Source organism: Crinia signifera, chromosome 12, assembly GCF_055691185.1.
Source record: "Crinia signifera chromosome 12, ASM5569118v1, whole genome shotgun sequence".
Lineage (NCBI taxonomy): Eukaryota > Metazoa > Chordata > Amphibia > Anura > Myobatrachidae > Crinia > Crinia signifera.
In genome coordinates this window covers 88,874,608-88,899,522 of record NC_139228.1, presented here as the reverse complement: position 1 = coordinate 88,899,522, position 24,915 = coordinate 88,874,608, and the positions used below count along the sequence as shown (strand labels likewise).

The window sequence follows — 24,915 nt, the reverse complement described above, 5'->3', positions numbered from 1 at the left end:
TTAATTAGAGAAAAAACACATTTATTGCTGAAATATATAACCTTTAGTATATTAACTATTTTTAACAGTATTAATGATATTGCGGGGTGAAGATATTCTCAGTCGCTCAGTTTCTAGATGGTTTCTTTAAGGCCTGCTTAGGGTTCTCACCTCTCCTGGCGCAGTATCGGCTCGGGCCTGTATCAGCAGGGACGTCGCAGTCTTTAAACCTACAATAGCACAGGGTAAGCGATGGAACGCGCCAACACATCAGGGAAATAACTACACGGCCCAATCATCTGCTTCAGAAAGAAGGACTAGAATTTCCCAATCTGGTCTCTCCTCTCTACGGGGAAACGTATCAAACCTACATAATAATCGGGAGGAGTATCTTCCCCATCCACTTGTAATAGGATACGGTCATTAAGTCAGCACCTGAAATAGGTCAACATGGGTAAGTTCGACAGGGTCGGAAATTCGACGCAAGCAAAGGTCGACAAGTTTTTTTTTAACTGACATGCAGTATTTCACGAGAGAATAAAATAGTGTGCTGGGCGCAGAGAGGGGACAAGTAGAAGGTGTACATGTTGACTATGTCGACATTCAGAACGAAAAGAAAAGTGAAAAATGAATGTCGACCTAATGCTTGCGTTAACCTTCCGACCCGGTCGAACTTACCCATGTCAAGCTATTTCAGGTGTCAACCTAAGGCCCGTCGACAGTCAGTGGCCGACCCAATGACCCATGCCCCACTCCATAAGGGTATCATCCAGCCTTCTCTATTCTCCCCTCATTTCCACCCATTTCAGATACAGATTTATGTGCTTGTCCCAGCAGGTTTTCTAGCCGTGGTCTTCTCTACATCGGTTACGCTAATTGCTCAATATAATTATGGATTAAGGTCACATTCTTTACATATTTGTATTGGTCTATTTATGTAACTTCTGGTCAATTGCAAAAATTGTTGGCCTTACATATCCTCAGTCTTCTCAAAGTCCCAGGGTCGTCGCCATTCCCCTTTTGAATTCTTGTGTCGCGCTAGACGTTCAAGGTCAATTTGTTCACGCTCCTTCTTCCACTGTAGGTACTCGTTACGCTCAGATCTCGGCTTCGCCAACGGTTGGTCTGAGCAGCTCTCCTGACATTATTCCAAAACAAGGAGAAAATTATGAAAACTCAGCCCCCCCAAAATAAAACTAGCATTGAAAAGGTGGTAGGAAATCCCGGGGGCTCCTATACAAAGTTGTTTATACCATGTTTTATCTCTTTATAAGTCATCTAAATAATAGAGGGATTGGCTAGGACATCCCAACAGTCGGGATTTAGACACGGAGAAGACCAAGAGCAGGGACAGACTCATCCCGATAAGAATTTTTACCCTACCTGTAATCTTCCTCCTCCCAGTTTTACCACCCCCCACACCCTCAGATATCTGGGTATGTATTATATTTCACTTATATTGGATAATGAATTATCACTTACTCATCAATGCTCTTATAGATTTACAGTTTTTGGTTATAAAGGGGAGTATTCAATGATTGATTCAATCTGTCGGAACATTCTACAGTCAGAATCACGATCAATTCGACCATCGGTAGTCAATGTTTGTCTGAATAAATGTGGATTGTCCAATTCCACATGTATTTGGTCGAAAACCGATGTGGATTCGCCAAACCATCGGCCGTTTTTGACCATGCAGATGAAACTTTTTAGAAAGTCTAATCAGACAGGCTACATGCGCTCAGAAATGGCCACATTGAATAGATGTGTGATCAGCACACATTGAATAACCCCCAAAGGCCTGAATGTCCCCTTATTTGACGGCTGACAATGAATTTGTATAGTACCATAGCACCGGGTCTTTTTGTCTTTATAGCTGGGTCGTCCCTGTTTACACAAGTTGCTTGGAGTTGCTCCTGAACCTGCCAATCAGCAAACTGGACCATGCTTATCAGACTGCAGCTGACCCGGGAATAACCCTGTTGGTGACCTCAATAGCCGACCCAAGGTTCACGACCCAAAGCGACACACACAGAGCTGGGACCTAGGTAGTGCTGGCTTGTCCCAGCAATAACCTGGGTTCTCCGCTCGGTGTGAAAGGGGTATTGGTTACTAGGACAGGACTGATCACAGTGGACAGACATGCGGGCCTAGGGTATTTTATAGAGGCTTGGTTCTCTTGTGCAGCGAGCAGCAGCCATGTCTATGGTCATCCCCATGTACAGAACACAAAATCAGAGCTCTTACACACACGCGCGCGCGCGCACACACACACACACACACACACAGCACCAAAAGCTGCTGATACGGTCTAGTGAGGTACATGGTAATCATCCCATCCAACTCCATTGTAAAATAGTAAATGTATACATAATTATGTAGGGTCTATGGAGACCTCTGGGCAACAGAATAGCAAATGCACATTTGTATACAGCACTTAAAGCTATATATATTCATATAAATGTAGAACAAGAACAATAATTGACAAGACTTGCACTGAGCAGTGTGCGTGTGATAATATAGGGATATCTGGCAATGTGGCGGGTTGGTGAAGTGTCCTGTTAGATAATGTAATACCGTATATAGAGTCGTTTAAGATATAAGGAAACGTGCCAGTGATATGTCCGCCCTTATCGCTGCTGCGAGCACGGTCACATGACTAGTTCAGAGTGCGTTTACCAGTACCGAACGGCTTCCTATGCCATTTCCCCCGAAATTATGTCACACAAGCAGATTAAAATATGCAGCAAGCGTATATTGGTCCTTATTCAGATCTGATCGCAGTACAAATTTGTTCTCAAAATGGGCAAACCCATGTGCACTGCAGGTGGGGCAGAGAGTGTTAAATTTGGGTGGGGTGCATTGAAACTAAAATCTAAATTGCAGTGCAAAAATAATGCAGCCGGTATTTACCCTGCACAGAAACAAAATAACTCACCCAAATCTAACTCTCTCTATAAATGTTACATCTGCCCCACCTGCAGTGCACATGGTGTTGCCCATTTTGAGAACAAATTTGTACTGTGATCAGATCTGAATAAGGGCCATTGTGTGTGCAGCTGTATCTGCGTATGAAATGCTATGTTACGGTGTTTTGTGCTGACATTGTAACTTAGTATTACGTAAGCAGATACAGCTACATTTAGAAGTTTAGGGTAGTGCCCTGTTTGCAGCAACTCAGGTGTAAAGGACTGACCAGGGAAGGGTGGGGTCTGCGTCCGTGTAGGAAGTGTGGGGTGTGCGTCCGTGTGGGAAGTGTGGGATCTGCGTCATATCACTTATGGACTATTTGTATTAGGCCGGGTTCCAATACTAGTACACTGCAGACACATAATCTTACAGCTCACCTGCTTGTTTTGTTCTCCGGAAGAGCTTTTCTCTAGTCCCACTTTCTGCGGCTTACTTTCTACCATCCGCATGGCGCCTTCCTACGATAACAAAGGAACAATGTATACGACTGGGCAATCTCCACGTCTGTGCCTAAAATGTACACAGATCTGTCCTGGCGATTTGCATAATTTGCAATGGGGCAGATTCAAAAGCCTTGTAAATGTCCAAATGTATTTGGCGCCCAACGGGGTTAACCAATTGTTGACCTTGTTGCCCGTGAATGCCTGGTATGTGCGCCTATTAGATACCGGATGTTCAGGCTGCACAGCCAACTCCATACCTGCCTAGGCAATGCCCGCACCTTCCACACGATTACCAGCGATGGCTGCATGTGTGATCCAATGACTGTGTATGCGCAGTGGCCCCTACATCAGTGGCTCCTACACATAGTGGGGGCCCTGCTGTTTTCATTACATGCCAGCGATACTTAATTTCTTATGGCAGCAATTAGAAACGGTGATTACTGGGATTAATTAATAAGACCCTAAAAGCACAATACACACAACAAAGTCACTGACCTAGAACCCAATTGTCCCATATTCTATTCTATTCTCAGTACGCAGAACAGGAAAACAGAATCCTATGGCTGACAGACAATGTCATTAATAGGTCGACAGCACATGAAAAAGTTGACATTTGTGTTTTTTTCTTCTTCATTATTTTAACTTTTTAGAACTTTACCATCCAAGTGTATTCCAAATGGGAAAGGTAAAGTGGCCCTGGCCGGAAGCATGGCGAATAAAGGGATGAAGTACACTTATTGGGGCTCCATGTGCTCAGGTGTCGACACTGACACCAAAAACCATGAAAAAGTCATGTCAACCTTGTGCATGTGACCTTTTGGGGTGAACCTAGACTGTGAACCTACTATTTGTGGCACCAGGGGGGGGGACAGGCACTTTTTACCTGGGCCAGATGAGGGTCTGGGTTCCCCCCTTACTAGACGGGCAGTGTGAGTAGAGAGGACAGGCTGCTGCAGCACGGCATCTCCCCCTAGCCCGGCAGACGGCATCTCCCCCTGGCCCCGGCACCTCCCCCTAGCCCCCGCACACGGCATCTCCCCCTAGCCCCCGCACACGGCATCTCCCCCTAGCCCCCGCACACGGCATCTCCCCCTAGCCCCGGCATCTCCCCCTAGCCCCGGCATATTATGTTTTAAAATAGGTGTGACCACGCCCCCTCAGCTGGCCATGTCCCTCCCTAATATACCACACCACATGCACAGAGGGGAAATCTTCCTAGCCCCTCCCTTTTTTCTTAGTTGTATCAATTACAGCGACCTATAAATGTCATACATTATGTGTATCCTCTAATAAGCTGGAATCAGGGGGTGCAGAGGTGTTTTGTGAAGTGTACATGTGTCAGCGCAGAACCATACCCTGGAAGGCGACAATGCCAATGTGCGCAATGGGGTGATCCGGCCACAAATATCTAAACATCTCAATATACAGAGTTTGATCCATGCATGCAGTTGGGGACCAATCACGTCAGACTTGTGTTCACCTCTGAGGTTTCCGTTTTTAGTCCTTTTAGGCCATTTGTTCGGTACACAATTGGGTAGTAAGCTAGCCAATACACCCCCCAAGCTACAGATCTTACTAGTAAATACGTAACAAAGCTAAGAAATGATTAAGGGATTCTAAAATAAGAAAATGCCCCTCAGTCGCTGGGGGGGGGGGGCATAGCCAATGACAAGAGTGCTTAAGCAGAGGCAGCTGCCCATCCCCCTAGCAGTGTGACCGCGGAGTTGACCAGTGGCAACATAGAGCCGGTGCCAGGGGAATGCCCAGTGTATTGTGCCCACACTGAATTCAGCCATCTCCAGCCAACATAAATGTGTATACACTGACTTATCTGTAAACTGGAAAAAAAAAAAATCATGATTTTTCACCCGTGCGGACGCATGCGAATGCGGTGATTCGTCCGGGAGGTGTTCGCCCAGACGGGGTTAACCTGTTCGCTAGGCCTACCAAACACAGACGAACAACCATGTCTGAATCAGGCCCTATCTGTAATAACGTATCAGGAGGCATTTAAAAAAAAACAAAAAAAACCACATTACATAAAAAGCAAATCTGATTTAAAAAATGATGGCGCAGGGGGCCACCTGCTGGCCATTACTAACATTACAGCCATATTTATGTATTAGTAACTAGGTGATTCATCGCGCCCTGCGGGCGCTCTTCACACCGGCGTACACCCCCTTAATTTGTGAACGTTTGTATTGTGAGAAATATGGTTAGAATTGTATGAAAGATGCCTGTATTGCAACTTGAGTTATAGGTGAATAGCATATGATTGGAAGGGGGTGTGTATTGTTTTGTTTAATTAAAAAGCAAATACAGAGTAAGATGTACATTGATAGTGTGGCATTTGTGGGTGTGTGTGGGGGGGGTGCGTGCGTGTTGTTTAGGTGTGTGTGTAATAGTATAGTAGGGTGTTTTTGAGTCAGCGGCTCCCCACTGGCGGAGGTCACAACACAGGAAAACAGGAGGCTGGGTAGTGATAGGGGTGTGTGGGCATACGGGGGACTAAAGAGGAGGGTGGGGGACACTGTGCAGCTTCTGCCAGTGGGTGAGGGTCCAGCATGGCAGCACAGGAGTACAGGACGGTGCCCCTGAGTCAGTGTCTCCTCCTACTGGGTGGGAGTTCGGGTGCATGAGAGCAGGAGGCTGGGCTATGAGGCATGATAGGGGCATGTGGGCAAAACAGCGTCAGCGACTCCCCAGTGGTGGAAGTTACGGTTCAGGAGAGCAGGAAGCTGGGTAGTGATAGGGGTGTGTGGGCATACGGGGGACTAAAGAGGAGGGTGGGAGACACTGTGCAGCTTCTGCCAGTGGGTGAGGGTCCAGCGTGGCAGCACAGGAGTACAGGACGATGGCCCTAAGTCAGTGTCTCCTCCTACTGGGTGGGAGTTAGGGTGCATGAGAGCAGGAAACTTGGTGGTAAAGCATGATAGGGGAATGTGGGCAACACAGGGTGAGCGGGTCCCCACTGGCGGAAGTTACGGGGCAGCAGAACGGGGCAGGGCAGTGATAGAGGTGTGTGGGCATGAGGGGTAGTAAAGGTTTTTGCCTGTTGCAGAGTAGGGATGGGCATTGGTGCAGACGCCATCGATGGTTGGCATTGATGGCGATTTTGCACCCTGCCATCGATAGTAGTAAAATATTACTTGGATAACCATCAATTGTTGTAGCTATCGATGGTCATCCATTATATCTGACTGAATAGGCCGTGGGGCAATCAGAACTCGTTGCGGGACTGTTGGGTGTGTGTGTGTGGGGGGGGGGCGTGAATCGGGGGGGGGGTTTGCGGGCAGACCTGCCGCGCACCTGGTGGCTGTGGAGTAGCAGTGTCTTTGCCTGGCAGCATGGGGAGGCAGAGGGTGTCTGGCATTGTGGGCTGGTTCTCTGTCACTATGTGAGTGTGTGTGGGCGGAGTCAGAGGCTCTGATAGGCTATTAGCCTATGACTCCACCCAGCGTTATAGACACACTCACACATTGAGTGACAGATGTAGCCAAATATGTAAGAGATTGGGGAAATCAGGCTAGCTATGGCATTTTCAAGCTAGCAACAGTTTTCGCATTTGTATTCTAATACTCCAGTACACTCCGTTATCAAATACACCTGTAACACGGACTAGTGCCCCACATAGGAGGATATTTGGACGTTACGGATTTTGTTGTGCAAGTATCATTCTATTTGCATACTCAGACTTCCTTTGTTCTCTTTTCGCTACACACACACACACACACACACACACACACACACAGAGCTTAAAGGCAAAATATAATATTTGATCATTAGAAAAATCCTTGTGTTTGCATTAAAAACAAAAATGTACTTTTGAACTTTCTCCCCTTCACAATGTACAGTGAGTTGTGCCGTGTGCTTGCAGTCTGTGGACAGGACACTGTAGGTGAGCTAGCATTATTTATGCCGGGGTTGCAGTTCCGTGTGCTCACTGCTGTAAAGCCTCTTGTTCAGTGTTACTGTGGAAAGCTCCTGCCTCCTGACATTGCATTCTTCTGGTCTGTGTGCAGCCATAAAAGGAAACAGCGCAGCTCTGACACTGTAATCTAACATTCATCATGAGAAACGGTACAGGCCAAATACATAGTGCAAAGAACGAGACCTCGCCGCAGCGTAACCCAAGCCCATTGTACGGAGACATATGTCTGATTACATAGTGCACATATATTCTGCAGCGCCTTACATAGACTGTATCAGGCACTCACATCGTTATTAGTCCATGAGATGTTTCTGTGTGTATAATATTATTATTGTCCTCCTTTATTTATATGGCGCCACAAGGGATCTGCAGCGCCCAATTGCAGGGTATATAAACTAACAAGCAAATCAGGAAACGGTGACTTAAGCCGGCCGTACACTACTGCAGTGTATAGCGTCAGTGTATGGCTGGGACCTTCCCAGGCAGCAGGATCGCATGCAGTCCTTTTGCATGTGATGTATCGCGTGCGACTCAGTTCCCTGGTGCTGGGAGGGGGGTCCGAGTCAGAGGTTGTGGGTCCAACCTCCCGATGCACACAGAACCGCATTGGATTGAATCGGACATTAAACACATCTGATTTATTGGCCTAGTGTATGGGGGGCCTCTACAGCTGAAGACAAAGAACAAGTACAGGTCGAGTATCCCTCATCCGTATATCCGAAAATCGAACTGTCCAGGCTTTTGTTTTGTGTGCCCCCCCTCTGGTTCCTCAGTATCCATCTTCAGAGGCATTCCGGTCCCAATGATGCATCGCACAGGTGCGCCAGTGATTTCACCCACACAATGCATCATTGGGACTGGGGATTCCTCCCAGGATGGACGCGAGGGATGCCTGGAATTTTCGGATTTGGGAACTTATTCCCAAATCCAAAATAGAGCTATTCAATACAATCTTACAATATACTCACTTTCTCCATTTCTATTAAAACCAGCCGACGTCGCCCTCGACCAAACGTGTACAGGTCATCGATGTCTGCCATGCACATACTAGTCACTAGATCCCTCAGCGACAGGGATTCCGAGGTCATCTTCTTACGGACCGACCTCTTGTCCTATAGAAAAGAAACAAGAGAGTTTGAGCTTACGGCACTATAGAAAAACCATAAAGATGGAAACATTTTAGTGGGTACAAATGGCTGTATACGTTACCGCCTATTATAAAACATTGGCGGGCAGTGGTGCTTAACTAAATATACATTGGTGGCAGTGGTGCATATATATATACATTGCTGGCATATATTGTGGGCAGTCAGTTACATTGGTGGCAGTGGTGCATATATATACATTGCTGGCATATATTGTGGGCAGTACATTGGTGGCAGTGGCTATTCAATTGTACCGACTGCCTTTAGGGGGGAGGGGGGAGGTGGGCCAGCGGGCGGGGCGGACTGCGTGAGAAAGCTTCTTCTCCTCCCTGCTCGGTGCAGTGTCACAATACGGAGCAGGAGAAGAAAAAATATACTTCCCATTCCAGTAATGCTCTTCTTCAGGACTTGAAAACCCCCCAAAAAAACACCTTACAGTACAGGCCATTATAATAATGTCCATGTGCTATTGATGATGATGTCCATCTAGAACACGGGTGTCAAACACAAGGCCCGCGGGCCAAATCCGGCCCGCCAGACCTTGTCATGTGGCCCGCGCGAGGAGATAGCACGCAGGGCAGTGTGTCCAGGCTCCTGCCTAGGCCACCTCCTCTCACCCACCCCACCGCGGCCGCCTTACCTGTTCCTCCACTGTCGGCGGCCATGTTCCTGTAGGCACATATGTATGCGGCTACAGAAACATGGCCGCCGGCCTCCACGGCTACGTGAAGGAGGGCCCGGCCGCCTGTTCCCTCTGATGCCCGGCAGTGACAGACACTGGGTGGGGACGTCATGACGATGACGCCGCCCGCCCATGCGTCTGTAGAGAAGTAGGAGCAGGCAGGGAAGCTGGACCAGGAGTCGGGGACAGTGTGGCCGCAGCAAGCAGTGAAGAAAAGCTGGAAGCCGCAGCAGCTGCAGGACAGACGGAGAAACAGTAAGTGAGGATGAGGATCACACTCACAATAAAAAAATATATATATATCTGCTGTTTCCTGAGGTGTCCCCGTGTATAATAATAATGCCATGACACCACAGGCTGCTCCTCCTGTATAATCATTTATGTGTCATGGCATTACTTTTATTATACAGGGGGAGCAGTCTGTGGTGTCATGGCATTATTATTATACAGGGGGAGCAGCCTGTGGTGTCATGGCATTACTTTTATTATATTATACAGGGGGAGCAGCCTGTGGTGTCATGGCATTATTATTAAACAGGGGGAGCAGCCTGTGGTGTCATGGCATTATAATTATACAGGGGGACCTACAGATACAACCGGCCCTTTGAGGGTGACCAAACTGCTGATGCGGCCCCCGATGAATTTGAGTTTGACATCCCTGATCTAGAACAATGAATGAGAGACCTGATGGCCTTCTTCCAGTAACCTACATTAAGGATCTTAACACTTCCTCCCTCGTATGACACCAAGGGTGTGCCGTCACTGGGTAGACAATGTCTACGTTGACCACTAACGGTCGACCAATTGAAGGTTTCAATCTACACATGGTCTACTACTTATACCGACACCAAGTGGGTGCGCTAATAATACAGTAAGGGTGTTTTTGCTTTTTTTTTCACACAAGCTGAATATGTTCTTCCTATAAGGAAAGTGTCATCTGGAGGAGCGGCTCAGAATATATAATCATGAAATAGAGCTTGTTCCTGGCACACAATAGCACTAGTAGAAGTGGTTCCTATTTCCTTGCTGGAAGCACCAGGCTTCTCTGAAGTGATGGGAATAATCCATCCTTTTTTTTTTAAAAACATGCGACTAGCGAGCCATGTCCAAACTCTTCTAACGAAAGTCACGAGCGCACTGAAATGCGCTGCGCCTCGGTTCTTTACTGAACGCGCACCGTGTCACAGAGGTCTCATGCCACATTGAGACCATTACGAGCACACGGTTACCATCACGTCCTGTAAAAAACAGAGCATTACAGGGAACGATATATAACCAGGACGAGGCATCAGAGACAGAGGGGGAAATGTATTAGGAAGAGAGATTCGGAAAGTGGGAGATTTGGTAAGAGATCTCCACTTTTTCAAAACCAGTTTGATTTTGTAGTGTAAATGATGATACTTTATAATCTCATGATGACACACAATGGGGTTTGGTTGGATGGGATGGAACGGACGCAGTACTTACCCCTCCCTGTTGACATTAGCCATGTCGACCTTCATGCAGTTGCCCCTCTGACCCATACCCCCTGGTGCTAAATGAAGCAATCTCTACATGATCTACTTGATCCAATACAGACGGATATCGTACTCACTTTCTCAATGTCAACTAAAATTTTGTTACGCCACCCGCGACCGAAGGTGAAGAGGTTATCCATGTCCTCCATAGATGTATTGGACACTCTACTTCTTAGTGAAAGCTTCTCTTGTTCAGACCTGATGAGCGACTTATTGTCCTACATAAAAAGGGAAATATTAGATGATAATAGGGTTAGACACTTAGGGCTATTTCACACGCTCCGGCTCCTGCTGGACGGCGAAACCCCGCACGGCCAGGAAGCCGTGCCGCACACTGTAGTTAATAATGGACACAAATGTGTCCGTTCACACGGGACACCCACGGCCCGGCCGCCCGGTTGCAGCCGGATCCCACCACTGGAAGGGACAGCTGCTGGGCTGTGGCCATCCCCACCATTGTAAACTATGTGCGGCACGGTTCAATGTGGTGGCCGCAGGTATCAGGATCACAGCTGTATTGAACACGGCTGTACATGTGCGATTCAGGGACACTTTCTATTCCATTTGGATTATATATAGTAGATAGACTAATAGAAAGTGACCCTTAATCGCACAGTGTGTACGCAGCATTAGACGGAATTGACACTGTGCCATGTTGCAGCGCTGAGGTGGGAGGCCACGAGGAGACAGTTTCAGTCGGCACAGGGGAATAGGAGAGCAGAAGAGCTGGGAGGCCAGCGCTGGTCAGCGGGAGGTCAGTGTCCTCTCCCACCCACTCCTCTTCCACCATCACCTCACACTGCCCTTCACCTCGCCCCCCATCACCTCACCTCCTCTCACCCCTCCTTCAACTCCCCCCATCATGCTCCCCGTCACCTCGCCCCATCACCACTCCCACTTTTGCCTTACCCCCTCATCTCACCTCTCCCCCACCTACATAGTTTCCTCTTTTTTGCTCCATCTCTGCCCAATTTTCCCTGTCCTCTTTTTTATCAGGGTCCCTCATATTATGTGCTGGGACACAAACAGTGAAGTAGGACCCCAACTTTATAAAATGAGGGTCCCCCAGTACATTTTGTAATGAAGCGCGATCACTGTAGGCACACGTATGTGTGTGTGTGTGTGTGTCACATCGTTACAGAGATACTGGATTTATCAGGAGTTAGTAGGATGCATAATGCATTTATGTGATAAACAGGAGTACCTACACCAGACACAGGCCCGGCAGCTGCATCCTGGTACAGTACACAGTGTAGGTGTTCTCTGCATTTTTCTGACCATTGGAACAAATAACTTGTCCAGCTACCAGTCTTCTTCATAACACAATAAACAAACATCAGCGCTGCCACCCTGTAATGTCGTACTTTCCTTTTCATGTCTATTGGTACGAGGACGTACAGATGTGTCCTGTCTACTGAGTAGAACAGCTTGCTGTAGCAGAATCGCAGCCGGCTCCTATTAGACTCAATGAGAGACAGATGCACGCACACGCGGCTCCCATTGCGGGGAATGCAGACGCCAGCTTCCTTGTTATGCCGCGTCCTGTGTACTGCAATGCCGTACACATCACCGTTACACCAGGAGAGGACACATCTGTATCTTACAGGTTTCAGAAAGTCAATGCTAAAAAACATAAAGCAATTAACCCGTACTTTAATATTCACTGGTTCGGCCTTCGGCAATTCTCGTCCCTTTATCATAGTTGGCTTCTGCTCATTATCACCAGCAGCGATTCTGCGACTCTCGTTTACGATTCTCTTCTCCTGAAAAGAAAAAAAACTTAAAAATCCAATATACAAAACCGTTATTCTACTCACTAGTACCCCTTTCACACTGAGCTTCTGTCACGGGATACAACCCGGGCCAACCTGGGTCCAGTCCCAGGTAATACCCAGGGTTAATTTCAGGATCGACCCGGGTAACAAGGAAGTGTTCCTGGGTAACTCAACCAAGTCTATGTATAACGAAGCTGAAAGATCTCCTCTAAACATAGACCAGGAACCCCCCTTTAGGCTCAGATATAACGTATCGAACCTTTCACTGACATAGGAACTGGGTTATTCCCAGGTCTATGCCTTAGTGTGAATCTGGTTAAAACACTGTTCTGTATTCCAGGTGAGAGCCGGGATGTCAGTAAAGGAGTCTAAAAGGCCATGTGTAATGTGGGCGTATCTTGTACTTTTTTCAAACTCCTACAGATTCCCACACAAGTCAGTCAAATCCCCATTTTTGCATGAAGGGGTAACAGTAGTAATGGGGATTTTGTATAAAAAATAAAATAAAGATTTTCTGATAGAATTGCTGATTCGGACTGTGCAGTTGTGGATACGAATAAGAATACCTGTTTACAGATCATTCACACCAGGCACATGTGCCCTTATAATGATAGCTGCCAGTAACCAAAAGTGCCCAGATAGAGGCGGCACTCTGGCTGCAGACACGCCCACAACGCTGCATAGAGAAGCAGATGTGCGCATGCAGCGTGAAAGCAACCGCAGCCAACTTGCATTGAACTATGCATCAGGCCAGAATCTTAAGCTGGGCAAACACTATACAATGATTGTTAGAAGTCAAGAAAAACCAGAACACTACGCTATAGAGCAGGCATTCCCAACCGAGGTCCTCAAGGACAACAGCAGCGCAGGCTTTAGTGACATCCAGTCTTTAGCACAGACGGTTTAATCAAAGTCACTCAGGTACTAATTAAATCACCTGTGCTCAAGCCTCGATATCACTAATATCCCTTTCACACCAGCCTAATTTCCCGGGATAGGCACGGGAACAACCTGCGACTAGCGCTGGTTTGTAAGGCCAAAATCTCGGGAAAATTTGCCAGGATTTCAACCCCACTCTGGAGCAGGGTTGTTCCCTGGTTCAACTCAGGGTCCTGGCCCTGTGAAAGGGGTAGGGGGTATTTACCCGGGTTGCTGGTCCACAGTGCGGGTGGTCAGGCCGGGGATCCATACAGGCGGCGGGCGCAGATCGCAGGACAGGCGGTGGATGAAGAGGACGCAGCTCTCCGGTGCCCTCAATCCTGCCGGAGAGTTGCCTCATCTGCACCGCCGTCTGACCGGTCATCTGCGCCCGCCGCCTGTGTCAATCACCGGCCTGCACCAAGGACCAGCAACCCGGGGTGAGTACTGTACACTGCCTCCATCCCAGCTCCTGCCCACACCAGAAAATGCAGGGACTTTTCTGGTGTGTAAGGGGTATAAAACCTGCACTGTAATACCCCTTACACACAGAAAATTGAATTCTCGGGTGAAGCAGTTTTCTGTGTGAAAGATTCAATCCGGATCTTAAACTCCGGGTCCCCGACCCTGCAAAAGACCAGAGTTTAAGATCCAGATCAAAACTTTCACACAGGCGAAGACCCCGTGTAATAGAGGAAATCTCCGGGTCTAAATTTAAGACCCGAAGATTTCTTCTCCTGTGTGAAGATTGCCTGCCGCTGTCTGACCCAATAACTCGGCACTTTAAAAGCCAGGTAATTACAGGGTTAATCAGCCATCGCTGTCTGGAAGCGGTGTTAGTGTGCCTTGAGCACCGAGGCTGGGAATGCCTGCTATAGAGTATTCACATTATGCCATCTTCCACAAGAGAGTGAGGGGCAGATTTATTGGTGAAGTGATAATGTGGCTGGTACTTTATCATCGGCCAATCAGCTCCAAGCCTGAAGTTACAGGCTTGGTTTGAAAAATGACAGGTAGGAGCTGATTGGCCGGTGATCAAGATCTGACACTTTATCACTTCACCGAGCTTAATAAATCTACCCCTGAAAGACAGAAGCACACGTCCTTTCACCGTATGACAATCCCAGGCCTCCGATTCATCACTTGCTACAGAGAGAAGTTCCATAGCCTTACGTTAGGAGACTTTGTAATGGTAATAGTGAGACTGTCCTGCTTCGGTCGCTGAGAGGGGGCCGCGATGACCGTTTTATCCGCATTGCGCCGATCTTCTTCAATTTCCTAAAACAAGAAATTCTTCAGTTATTTCATCAGAAATACAATGCAGCTAGGCAGCAGCCCCAGGACGTGGAGAACACGGTACGGCTCCGGAGAAGACAACATCCTTAGGTAAACAATCTAGAAGAAATGTAAAAAGCCCAGATCGAGCTTCCACTAAGCGACTATATAATGACGGTGGTAGATATACAGTAGGCGAATCAGCCACCAAAGAAAAACTCTTAACCTCATGGATAAAAACTTAGAGATGTGCAGGTTGCTTGAGACATCTTAGGGCTGACGGTACGGATATTTGCACTGTATCGGTCGAGACTTGAAGGACTGGATAATTTGGGAAGGGTCACGCAGACTTCAGCAGCCCAATGGAACACTTGCCCCGTGTACTAGTGATAGAGAAGCAAGGATTTCTAGTTTTACTATTGTGTGGCCAACCATTTCTTCAAGATCCGTGACATAAAATGTAGATTCCCTGAGATGCATGTGAATAAGACCCTTTAACAGAAGATCTAACGTAAAAGAAAAAAAAGCCCTTAGTACTCAATTGGACGCATGAGAGAGGACCCATGTACCACCCTTGGATTGCACCGTATAGAGTTAGTAGGAAGCTCAGAATTTCTAGTTGTTTTTGTGGACCGATTAAGAAGAGCACAGGAAGGGAAGACCCCACAGAATCGAAGGACGAAGGGATCATCATGGTGTCAGTCCCGAATCGTTTGTGGACCTTAAGATGAAGTTAAATATATAATAGTGGAACCTTCTGGTTCATTCAAGGTCATAACATGCTGAAAGATTGCAAGCACACTTAGAGCAGTCTCTAGACCTAAGCCCTATTCATCAAGTATGGGATGATATGGACTGAAGTAACCTAAAGCTGGCCATGCGCTGCTACTATACATCACAGCCATATGTGGCCTGCCGAGCCTCACCAAATCACCCTAGTGTATGAGGGTCTTACGGTTCTCCCAACTTCTGCAAAAGTTTCCTGAAGAACAATAATATTTAATCTCCAAAAACAAAACAAAAAATGCTTCAAATAAGTTCAGTGGTTACATTTGAAAATGTTTTTACTTTGAGGATTAAACATTTTAAAAACAAAATAATTCTACCTTTTCTTTACCTACGTCATAATCGGCTGTGAACGACGCCATTCCCAGACATGTCGCTTGTACACAATGGCCGGCAGTGCATTGATATATCGACAATTCAATTGAACAGCTGATGAATAGGCCACTGTGCACGTGGTCTTACTTTATCTCTCGCTTACCTGGTGTCTTCGCAAAATAGCTTCATTTTTTATCCTTAAAGCTTCGATCCTTTTATCCAACTCGGCGTCCTTCTGCTCTTTCTTCCTGATTTCTTCATCAGAAAGGGAGGCCTGCTACAGCAGTACAATTATAAACATGCATTACGGCAATGTGCTTGGTGCGGTAAAATCAATACACACACACACAGACACTTTGAGTATCCCTTGTCTGAAATGCTTGGGACCACAAGCATTTTGGATAAGGGATTTTACGGATTTTGTAATATACAGTACATCGTCGGACCCACTGCCCCACTGAATACATTAAAATCGAAAATTTGCAGAATTTTGTGAGAAAACTAGAAATACAATTGTAATACCTATGCTTTATGGCTGACAGCTTGGCCAGCTAGGTGGGTGGTTATCATCCTACTGTGAGGATTATGGCCTTAACTCTATCTGCACCATTTTTAACCTTGACCTGACCGTTGGGTGTCCGTGAGGACCGAGTTTGTGAACAACTGCTCTAGATCAGGGGTCCTCAAACTATTTTGCTCTGGGACCCCATCGGACAATAAAAATAATGACAGGACACCAGCAAGTTACTGCAGAAGGTCATCACATCACACGTGTAGTCAGCAGACCGCACATACATGGCAGCATTGTGGAGGCACAGAGTGATGGGAGGAGTCTAATATACCATAACCCATCACATCACACGTGTAGTCAGCAGATAGCACATACATGTCAGCATTGTGGAGGCACAGAGTGATGGGAGGAGTCTAATATACCATAACCCATCACATCACACGTGTAGTCAGCAGATAGCACATACATGTCAGCATTGTGGAGGCACAGAGTGATGGGAGGAGTCTAATATACCATAACCCATCACATCACACGTGTAGTCAGCAGACAGCACATACATGGCAGCATTGTGGAGGCACAGAGTGATGGGAGGAGTCTGATATACCATAACCCATCACATCACACGTGTAGTCAGCAGACAGCACATACATGGCGGCATTGTGGGGGCACAGAGTGATGGGAGGAGTCTAATATACCATAACCCATCACATCACACGTGTAGTCAGCAGACAGCACATACATGGCAGCATTGTGGAGGCACAGAGTGATGGGAGGAGTCTAATATACCATAACCCATCACATCACACGTGTAGTCAGCAGACAGCACATACATGGCAGCATTGTGGGGGCACAGAGTGATGGGAGGAGTCTGATATACCATAACCCATCACATCACACGTGTAGTCAGCACATACATGGCAGCATTGTGGAGGCACAGAGTGATGGGAGGAGTCTAATATACCATAACCCATCACATCACACGTGTAGTCAGCAGATAGCACATACATGTCAGCATTGTGGAGGCACAGAGTGATGGGAGGAGTCTAATATACCATAACCCATCACATCACACGTGTAGTCAGCAGATAGCACATACATGTCAGCATTGTGGAGGCACAGAGTGATGGGAGGAGTCTGATATACCATAACCCATCACATCACACGTGTAGTCAGCAGACAGCACATACATGGCAGCATTGTGGAGGCACAGAGTGATGGGAGGAGTCTAATATACCATAACCCATCACATCACACGTGTAGTCAGCAGATAGCACATACATGTCAGCATTGTGGAGGCACAGAGTGATGGGAGGAGTCTAATATACCATAACCCATCACATCACACGTGTAGTCAGCAGACAGCACATACATGGCAGCATTGTGGGGGACACAGAATGATGGGAGGAGTCTAATATACCATAACCCATCACATCACATGTGTAGTCAGCAGACAGCACATACATGGCAGCATTGTGGAGGCACAGAGTGATGGGAGGAGTCTGATATACCATAACCCATCACATCACACGTGTAGTCAGCAGACAGCACATACATGGCAGCATTGTGGGGACACAGAGTGATGGGAGGAGTCTGATATACCATAACCCATCACATCACACGTGTAGTCAGCACATACATGGCAGCATTGTGGAGGCACAGAGTGATGGGAGGAGTCTAATATACCATAACCCATCACATCACACGTGTAGTCAGCAGATAGCACATACATGTCAGCATTGTGGAGGCACAGAGTGATGGGAGGAGTCTAATATACCATAACCCATCACATCACACGTGTAGTCAGCAGATAGCACATACATGTCAGCATTGTGGAGGCACAGAGTGATGGGAGGAGTCTGATATACCATAACCCATCACATCACACGTGTAGTCAGCAGACAGCACATACATGGCAGCATTGTGGAGGCACAGAGTGATGGGAGGAGTCTAATATACCATAACCCATCACATCACACGTGTAGTCAGCAGATAGCACATACATGTCAGCATTGTGGAGGCACAGAGTGATGGGAGGAGTCTAATATACCATAACCCATCACATCACACGTGTAGTCAGCAGACAGCACATACATGGCAGCATTGTGGAGGCACAGAGTGATGGGAGGAGTCTAATATACCATAACCCATCACATCACATGTGTAGTCAGCAGACAGCACATACATGGCAGCATTGTGGAGGCACAGAGTGATGGGAGGAGTCTGATATACCATAACCCATCACATCACACGTGTAGTCAGCAGACAGCACATACATGGCAGCATTGTGGGGGCACAGAGTGATGGGAGGAGTCTGATATACCATAACCCATCACATCACACGTGTAGTCAGCAGACAGCACATACATGGCAGCATTGTGGAGGCACAGAGTGATGGGAGGAGTCTAATATACCATAACCCATCACATCACACGTGTAGTCAGCAGACAGCACATACATGGCAGCATTGTGGGGGCACAGAGTGATGGGAGGAGTCTGATATACCATAACCCATCACATCACACGTGTAGTCAGCACATACATGGCAGCATTGTGGAGGCACAGAGTGATGGGAGGAGTCTAATATACCATAACCCATCACATCACACGTGTAGTCAGCAGATAGCACATACATGTCAGCATTGTGGAGGCACAGAGTGATGGGAGGAGTCTAATATACCATAACCCATCACATCACACGTGTAGTCAGCAGATAGCACATACATGTCAGCATTGTGGAGGCACAGAGTGATGGGAGGAGTCTAATATACCATAACCCATCACATCACACGTGTAGTCAGCAGTCAGCACATACATGGCAGCATTGTGGAGGCACAGAGTGATGGGAGGAGTCTAATATACCATAACCCATCACATCACACGTGTAGTCTGCAGACAGCACATACATGGCAGCATTGTGGAGGCACAGAGTGATGGGAGGAGTCTAATATACCATAACCCATCACATCACACGTGTAGTCAGCAGACAGCACATACATGGCAGCATTGTGGGGGCACAGAGTGATGGGAGGAGTCTGATATACCATAACCCATCACATCACACGTGTAGTCAGCACATACATGGCAGCATTGTGGAGGCACAGAGTGATGGGAGGAGTCTAATATACCATAACCCATCACATCACACGTGTAGTCAGCAGATAGCACATACATGTCAGCATTGTGGGGGCACAGAGTGATGGGAGGACTCTAATATACCATAACCCATCACATCACACGTGTAGTCAGCAGACAGCACCAGTGGCGTAAGTTCATATGAGGCGCCCGGAGGCGGATTAGATAGTGGTGCCCCCAAACATCCCCCCCCCCCAACCCAACAGCATTTATGACATACATTTCATACTGCAACTTAAATAAAAGTCAGCCAGTCTTACTTTACATTTGGCAGCTGTGACAGAGTGGGATCTGAGCTCCAGGGATCCTTCCTGCCTCTGGGCAGCCTGTGCACCAGCCAATCAGGGTGCCGCAGGCTGCAGCGTCACATATCATTGGACGGCTGAGCCGTCGCTCACTGGCCAGAGACTAGCTCTCTCTGCAGCAGGCACCTGACGTGAGCTGTGGGAGGGCAGCCGCGCGGATCGGATACATTATAGAGATCCGATCCGTATTGGTTGGCAGCCGCCAGGGGCTCTATTGGTGTCACCCCAGTGGAGGGTGACACCCGGGTGCTCGCTGAACCCCCCTAATGACGCCACTGTCACACACTGACATAAGCTAATATACCATAACCCATCACATCACACGTGTAGTCAGCAGACAGCACATACATGGCAGCATTGTGGGGGCACAGAGTGATGGAAGGAGTCTAATATACCATAACCCATCACATCACACGTGTAGTCAGCAGACAGCACATACATGGCAGCATTGTGGAGGCACAGAGTGATGGGAGGAGTCTAATATACCATAACCCATCACATCACACGTGTAGTCAGCAGACAGCACATACATGGCAGCATTGTGGAGGCACAGAGTGATGGGAGGAGTCTAATATACCATAACCCATCACATCACACGTGTAGTCAGCAGACAGCACATACATGGCAGCATTGTGGGGGCACAGAGTGATGGGAGGAGTCTGATATACCATAACCCATCACATTACACGTGTAGTCAGCAGACAGCACATACATGGCAGCATTGTGGAGGCACAGAGTGATGGGAGGAGTCTAATATACCATAACCCATCACATCACACGTGTAGTCAGCAGACAGCACATACATGGCAGCATTGTGGGGGCACAGAGTGATGGGAGGAGTCTGATATACCATAACCCATCACATCACACGTGTAGTCAGCAGACAGCACATACATGGCAGCATTGTGGAGGCACAGAGTGATGGGAGGAGTCTGATATACCATAACCCATCACATGTGTAGTCAGCAGACGGCACATACATGGCAGCATTGTGGAGGCACAGAGTGATGGGAGGAGTCTAATATACCATAACCCATCACATCACACGTGTAGTCAGCAGACAGCACATACATGGCAGCATTGTGGAGGCACAGAGTGATGGGAGGAGTCTAATATACCATAACCCATCACATCACACGTGTAGTCAGCAGACTGCTCTAGATAAAAATGTGGCTTCAGGTGCGGCTTAAAAAAGGTAAATACCAAGCGACTACATTGTTCTCTCACATATGTAGTCAAAGTTGCACCCAGGGGCGAATTTAGGGGTCAGGCCGCCCCTAGGCACAACATTTTTGTCGTCCCCCCCTCCTATTTTAATGTAATCATATATGTATATACAATATTATTTATATATTTCATTAAAATTTAACTGTAGCCCACCTTAATATTTTTTTAAGCACTGTGGACTGCTCACTGTACGGAGGACTCGGATGGAGGGAGGCACTTATTAGTACAGTGATTAGCACAGTGTCTCCGTCAGTCTCTCTCACACTGTGACTGACTGAGCGCAGGGAGGATCTGCGCGCCGCTCAGCTGCTGGATACACAGCAGCCAATAGACTGTGGGGGGTATTCAATGTCAGGGGCACGGCTGTCGAGCTAGCGCGACAGCCGTGCCCCTGTCCCGTTCTCGGTGAGCTCGCCTGGAGCTCGGCAGTCGGGATTCAATGTCCCGGCCGCCGAGCGGCGAGAAGGGGGCGTGGTCGCGAGTTGCGGCCGGGAAGTGACGAGCTGCAGCCGGCAGCTCGTCACTTCCCGGCTGTTCTCGGCAGAACGAGCCCGACAGCTAGAGATGTCGGGCTCGTTCTGACAGGAAACCCTGTTCAATGCTGTCGGGGAAGACAGCATTGAATAGGGCCCGTCGAGCATCTCCCCCACGGGAGATGCTCGACGGCGATTGAATTTCCCCCTGTGTGTGTATAGAGTAGCCAATGGGGGGTGCCGGCAGCAGTGAGTCTGAGACATTTCCGGACGCGCAGGGGGACCCTCGGACCCAGCCACTAAGAGATGATGTAATGTGCATGGCACAGCGGGTGGGCAGTGGCGGATGACTAGCGGCGCTGCCGCCTACACATGAAAATTCATGTCTGCGGCGGCGGCGCTCGTCACTCGCTGCTGCCCACCCGCTGTGCCATGCTGCTATTTAACAGAATGTCAGCCTGCCTGCCGCCCTTGATTGGTGCCGCCCTGAGGCCGGTGCCTCACGTGCCTAGGCACAAATTCGGCCCTGGTTGCACCCCACATATGAAATATTTATCACCGTCACTTACCTTTTGCTTCCTATCTCCCATTGAAAAATATTCAGATTCCACACTATGAAAAAATACATCTTTTTAAAATGAATACAATGTAGCGGTTTCCTTTATACAGTATAGCTCCTACCACTTACATAGAGCTAGATAGACAGTCCCCCCCCCCCACACACACACACGTCTATATGCCTTATTCTAACTAATGAAGGGTTGAGAACCAACAAAAGTTAATTTAGTTATATAGAAATACAATGAACCACCCATTATTGTATGGACAGTACAAAGCCGCACTTATGGCAACAGGGAATTTACTGCCCCATAGGCAGTGAGCAGTGAGAGGCAAATCCAGCATTCAGACGGCAGGAGCAGCGGGCGAATTGTGCTGCTGTTGCCGGACTTCAAATGCTGACTTGCCCCCTTGGCATATAACTGAATTCTCCTGGTATGGGTCCACTTGACAGTAAAAAGGTTGACAATCCTTAGGTCGAGAGGCTAAAGGTCGATGTGCATTAGCAAGCAGAGGCATTAATAAGGGGGGCAGAGACGAGTATGGCCAGTGCTTCACCAGCCTAACAGCTTAATGTGACCGCAAATGCAGGCAGGGGGTGGTGGTGCAGGCGATGGTGGTGGTGCAGGCAGGGGGGGGGGGGGTGGTGGTGGTGCAGGCAGTCGGGGGGTGGTGGTGCAGGCAGGAGGGGGGGGTGGTGGTGGTGCAGGCAGTCGGGGGGTGGTGGTGCAGGCAGTCGGGGGGTGGTGGTGCAGGCAGTCGGGGGGTGGTGGTGGTGCAGGCAGGGGGGTTGGTGGTGGTGCAGGCAGGGGGTGGGGTGGTGGTGCAGGCAGGGGGTGACAGGTGGTGCAGGCGGGGGTGGCAGGTGGTGCAGGCGGGGGGGGGGGTGGTATGGCAGGCAGGGGGTGGTGGTGCAGGCAGGGGGGTGGTGGTGCAGGCAGGGGGGGGTGGTATGGCAGGCAGGGGGGGGGTGGTATGGCAGGCAGGGGGGGTGGTATGGCAGGCAGGGGGTGGCAGGTGGTGCAGGCAGGGGGTGGTGTGCACATCTTTCTGCATTTGTACTGCTAAGAATCGCATATACTAAGCTTCTGCGGGCAGCTTATCATGGGCGATCCTTACTGAATCAGGCCCGTTATGTGGAAATTGGCTGCCCCAGGTGGAGATGATAAAGTGTCACTGCTGCCTTCTTATGTAATACAAGCCAAGGCTGCAATTTAATCACTGCAGGGCATTCACCAGAGAAGACCATCAGTCACGCCAGGTGCCGGGTGGCTGTCGCACAGTCTCGCTCACTTATCAGCTGTGATTTATTCGCGTAGACAGAACTGGGAGAAACAAATCACATTGATCAGTGTAATCCTGCAAAGTGGTTGTGTTACATGTGTACATCGGTGTGCGGTGGAGCCGGCATCTGTGTAACGGGGGGTATGATGTAAACGGCCGCGGGGGCTTAATCTGCTACCACCAGTCCCTGTGCAGGTTGTAGCCTAGTACTATAGGAGAGGCTAGGTGTGTAAAGGCACATCTGTAGGGGCGACAAAGCCGACAGAGAAGTAACAATGGGGCACAAAGCAATTACTCTTCTGTCAGCAAATAGGCAATACATTGTATTGGTGTAATAACCACAATTTTTCATTTCTCCTTCTACAAGAAGTATTAAAGATGATGTTTTACACAACAACTTGGGGAGAATTCAACACAATGGGCCCAATTCAGACCTTATCGCATGGCAGGGAATTTGCACGTCCACAATTCAGTTAAGATGCCGCCTTGTGAATCAATGTGAACGCTGTGCGAATGGACGTATACGGCTGCACATCCATCTGTAGCCGTGCGGATTTGTCCAAAACCCATCGTAACAGGCTCACCGGCGAATGATTCTAACACTGGGCACGTCATCAGAGGCGCCGCGTCACCTACAGTAGGACATACTCAGCGGTGTGATAGATAAACCACAAATCCGGGCTGGAGCCAACGTCACACCCTCCTCTAACATGCTCAGGCACGCCTAGCGGTTTCCCAGACACTCCCAGCGCGGTTTCCTAGACACGCCTGCGTTTTTCTTAGCAAATAGCGCACAGAAATACTTGCAGGATCGCCACGCACATGTGTACTGAGAACTCTACGCATACAAAGTGTTTTGATTCACAGCAGTGCAATCAGGTCTGATCCGGAACAGCGCAAATCGTCCGTCAGTGCCACAAGTTGTACGGTTGCCTTTAACGTATGCGCGCTGAATTGAAATGACCCTCACCACCATTATCCTCATTCTATGTGTGCTTATATTGATAACTGGTTTGAGAAGGAATTTGCCTTCGCGAGTGAACCAGAATAAGGGCCAATATGTATTAATTCAAGAAATGCAGATAAAGGAAGATGATTCAATGGCACCCACAGGACCTCTGCCTTTATCTATACACTGGTATTCATGGTTTAATCAAAGGAATTTGATGACAAAATGAAACTACAACAAATGAAGCAGCGATTTGCTTAACCCTCTGAGTGCCAATGTTGCAGTAAACGAGCCCCAAAATATCCGCTAAAAATGCGCCGCGACTGTTCTTTTAGTATAAATAAATAGACATACAGCTAAGTCAACTCATTGAAGTTTAGGTATTGTACCCAAAAACAGAACAGTGGCTGTGAGCGGCGCTGGCATTTTTAACAGATATTTTGAGGATCGCTCACAGCAATGTTGGCACTCAAAGGGTTAATAAACCAGTTTGCTTGGCACTTCACAGCTATTTTGACAAATTTCACTAGGCACTCGAAGGGTTAAGCTGAGACGCTCGTGTTCCCTCATGTATAACCTTTTGCTGACGAGCGTCCATCTCCGCAGCAATGCCTCTCTTCAGGAATAGTAACACCATGTGCAGGGCTGAGCAGCCTTCTCGCAGAGTTTAGATTTTAAAGGGCAATCCGGGGAAATGCCAGAAGTACAGTAACAAGCAAATAAAAACTGCGAAGGGAAAA

The 24,915-nt window shown here is 48.1% G+C and overlaps 1 protein-coding gene across 1 annotated transcript in view; it reads right to left on the bottom strand.

The window, feature by feature from the left end:
• Window positions 1-24,915, bottom strand: part of CCDC9B (coiled-coil domain containing 9B) — a 37,368-nt gene continuing 12,453 nt past the window's right edge. The window contains exons 3-11 of the mRNA XM_083166532.1: window positions 21,954-21,996; window positions 15,900-16,013; window positions 14,534-14,638; window positions 12,320-12,430; window positions 10,745-10,885; window positions 8,292-8,435; window positions 3,327-3,407; window positions 954-1,117; window positions 1-209 (exon numbers count right to left, since the gene is read on the bottom strand). Of these exons, the coding sequence (XP_083022658.1) occupies window positions 107-209; window positions 954-1,117; window positions 3,327-3,407; window positions 8,292-8,435; window positions 10,745-10,885; window positions 12,320-12,430; window positions 14,534-14,638; window positions 15,900-16,013; window positions 21,954-21,996 (1,006 nt within the window). The 3' untranslated portion in view covers window positions 1-106. The remainder of the gene's footprint in view (window positions 210-953; window positions 1,118-3,326; window positions 3,408-8,291; window positions 8,436-10,744; window positions 10,886-12,319; window positions 12,431-14,533; window positions 14,639-15,899; window positions 16,014-21,953; window positions 21,997-24,915) is intronic.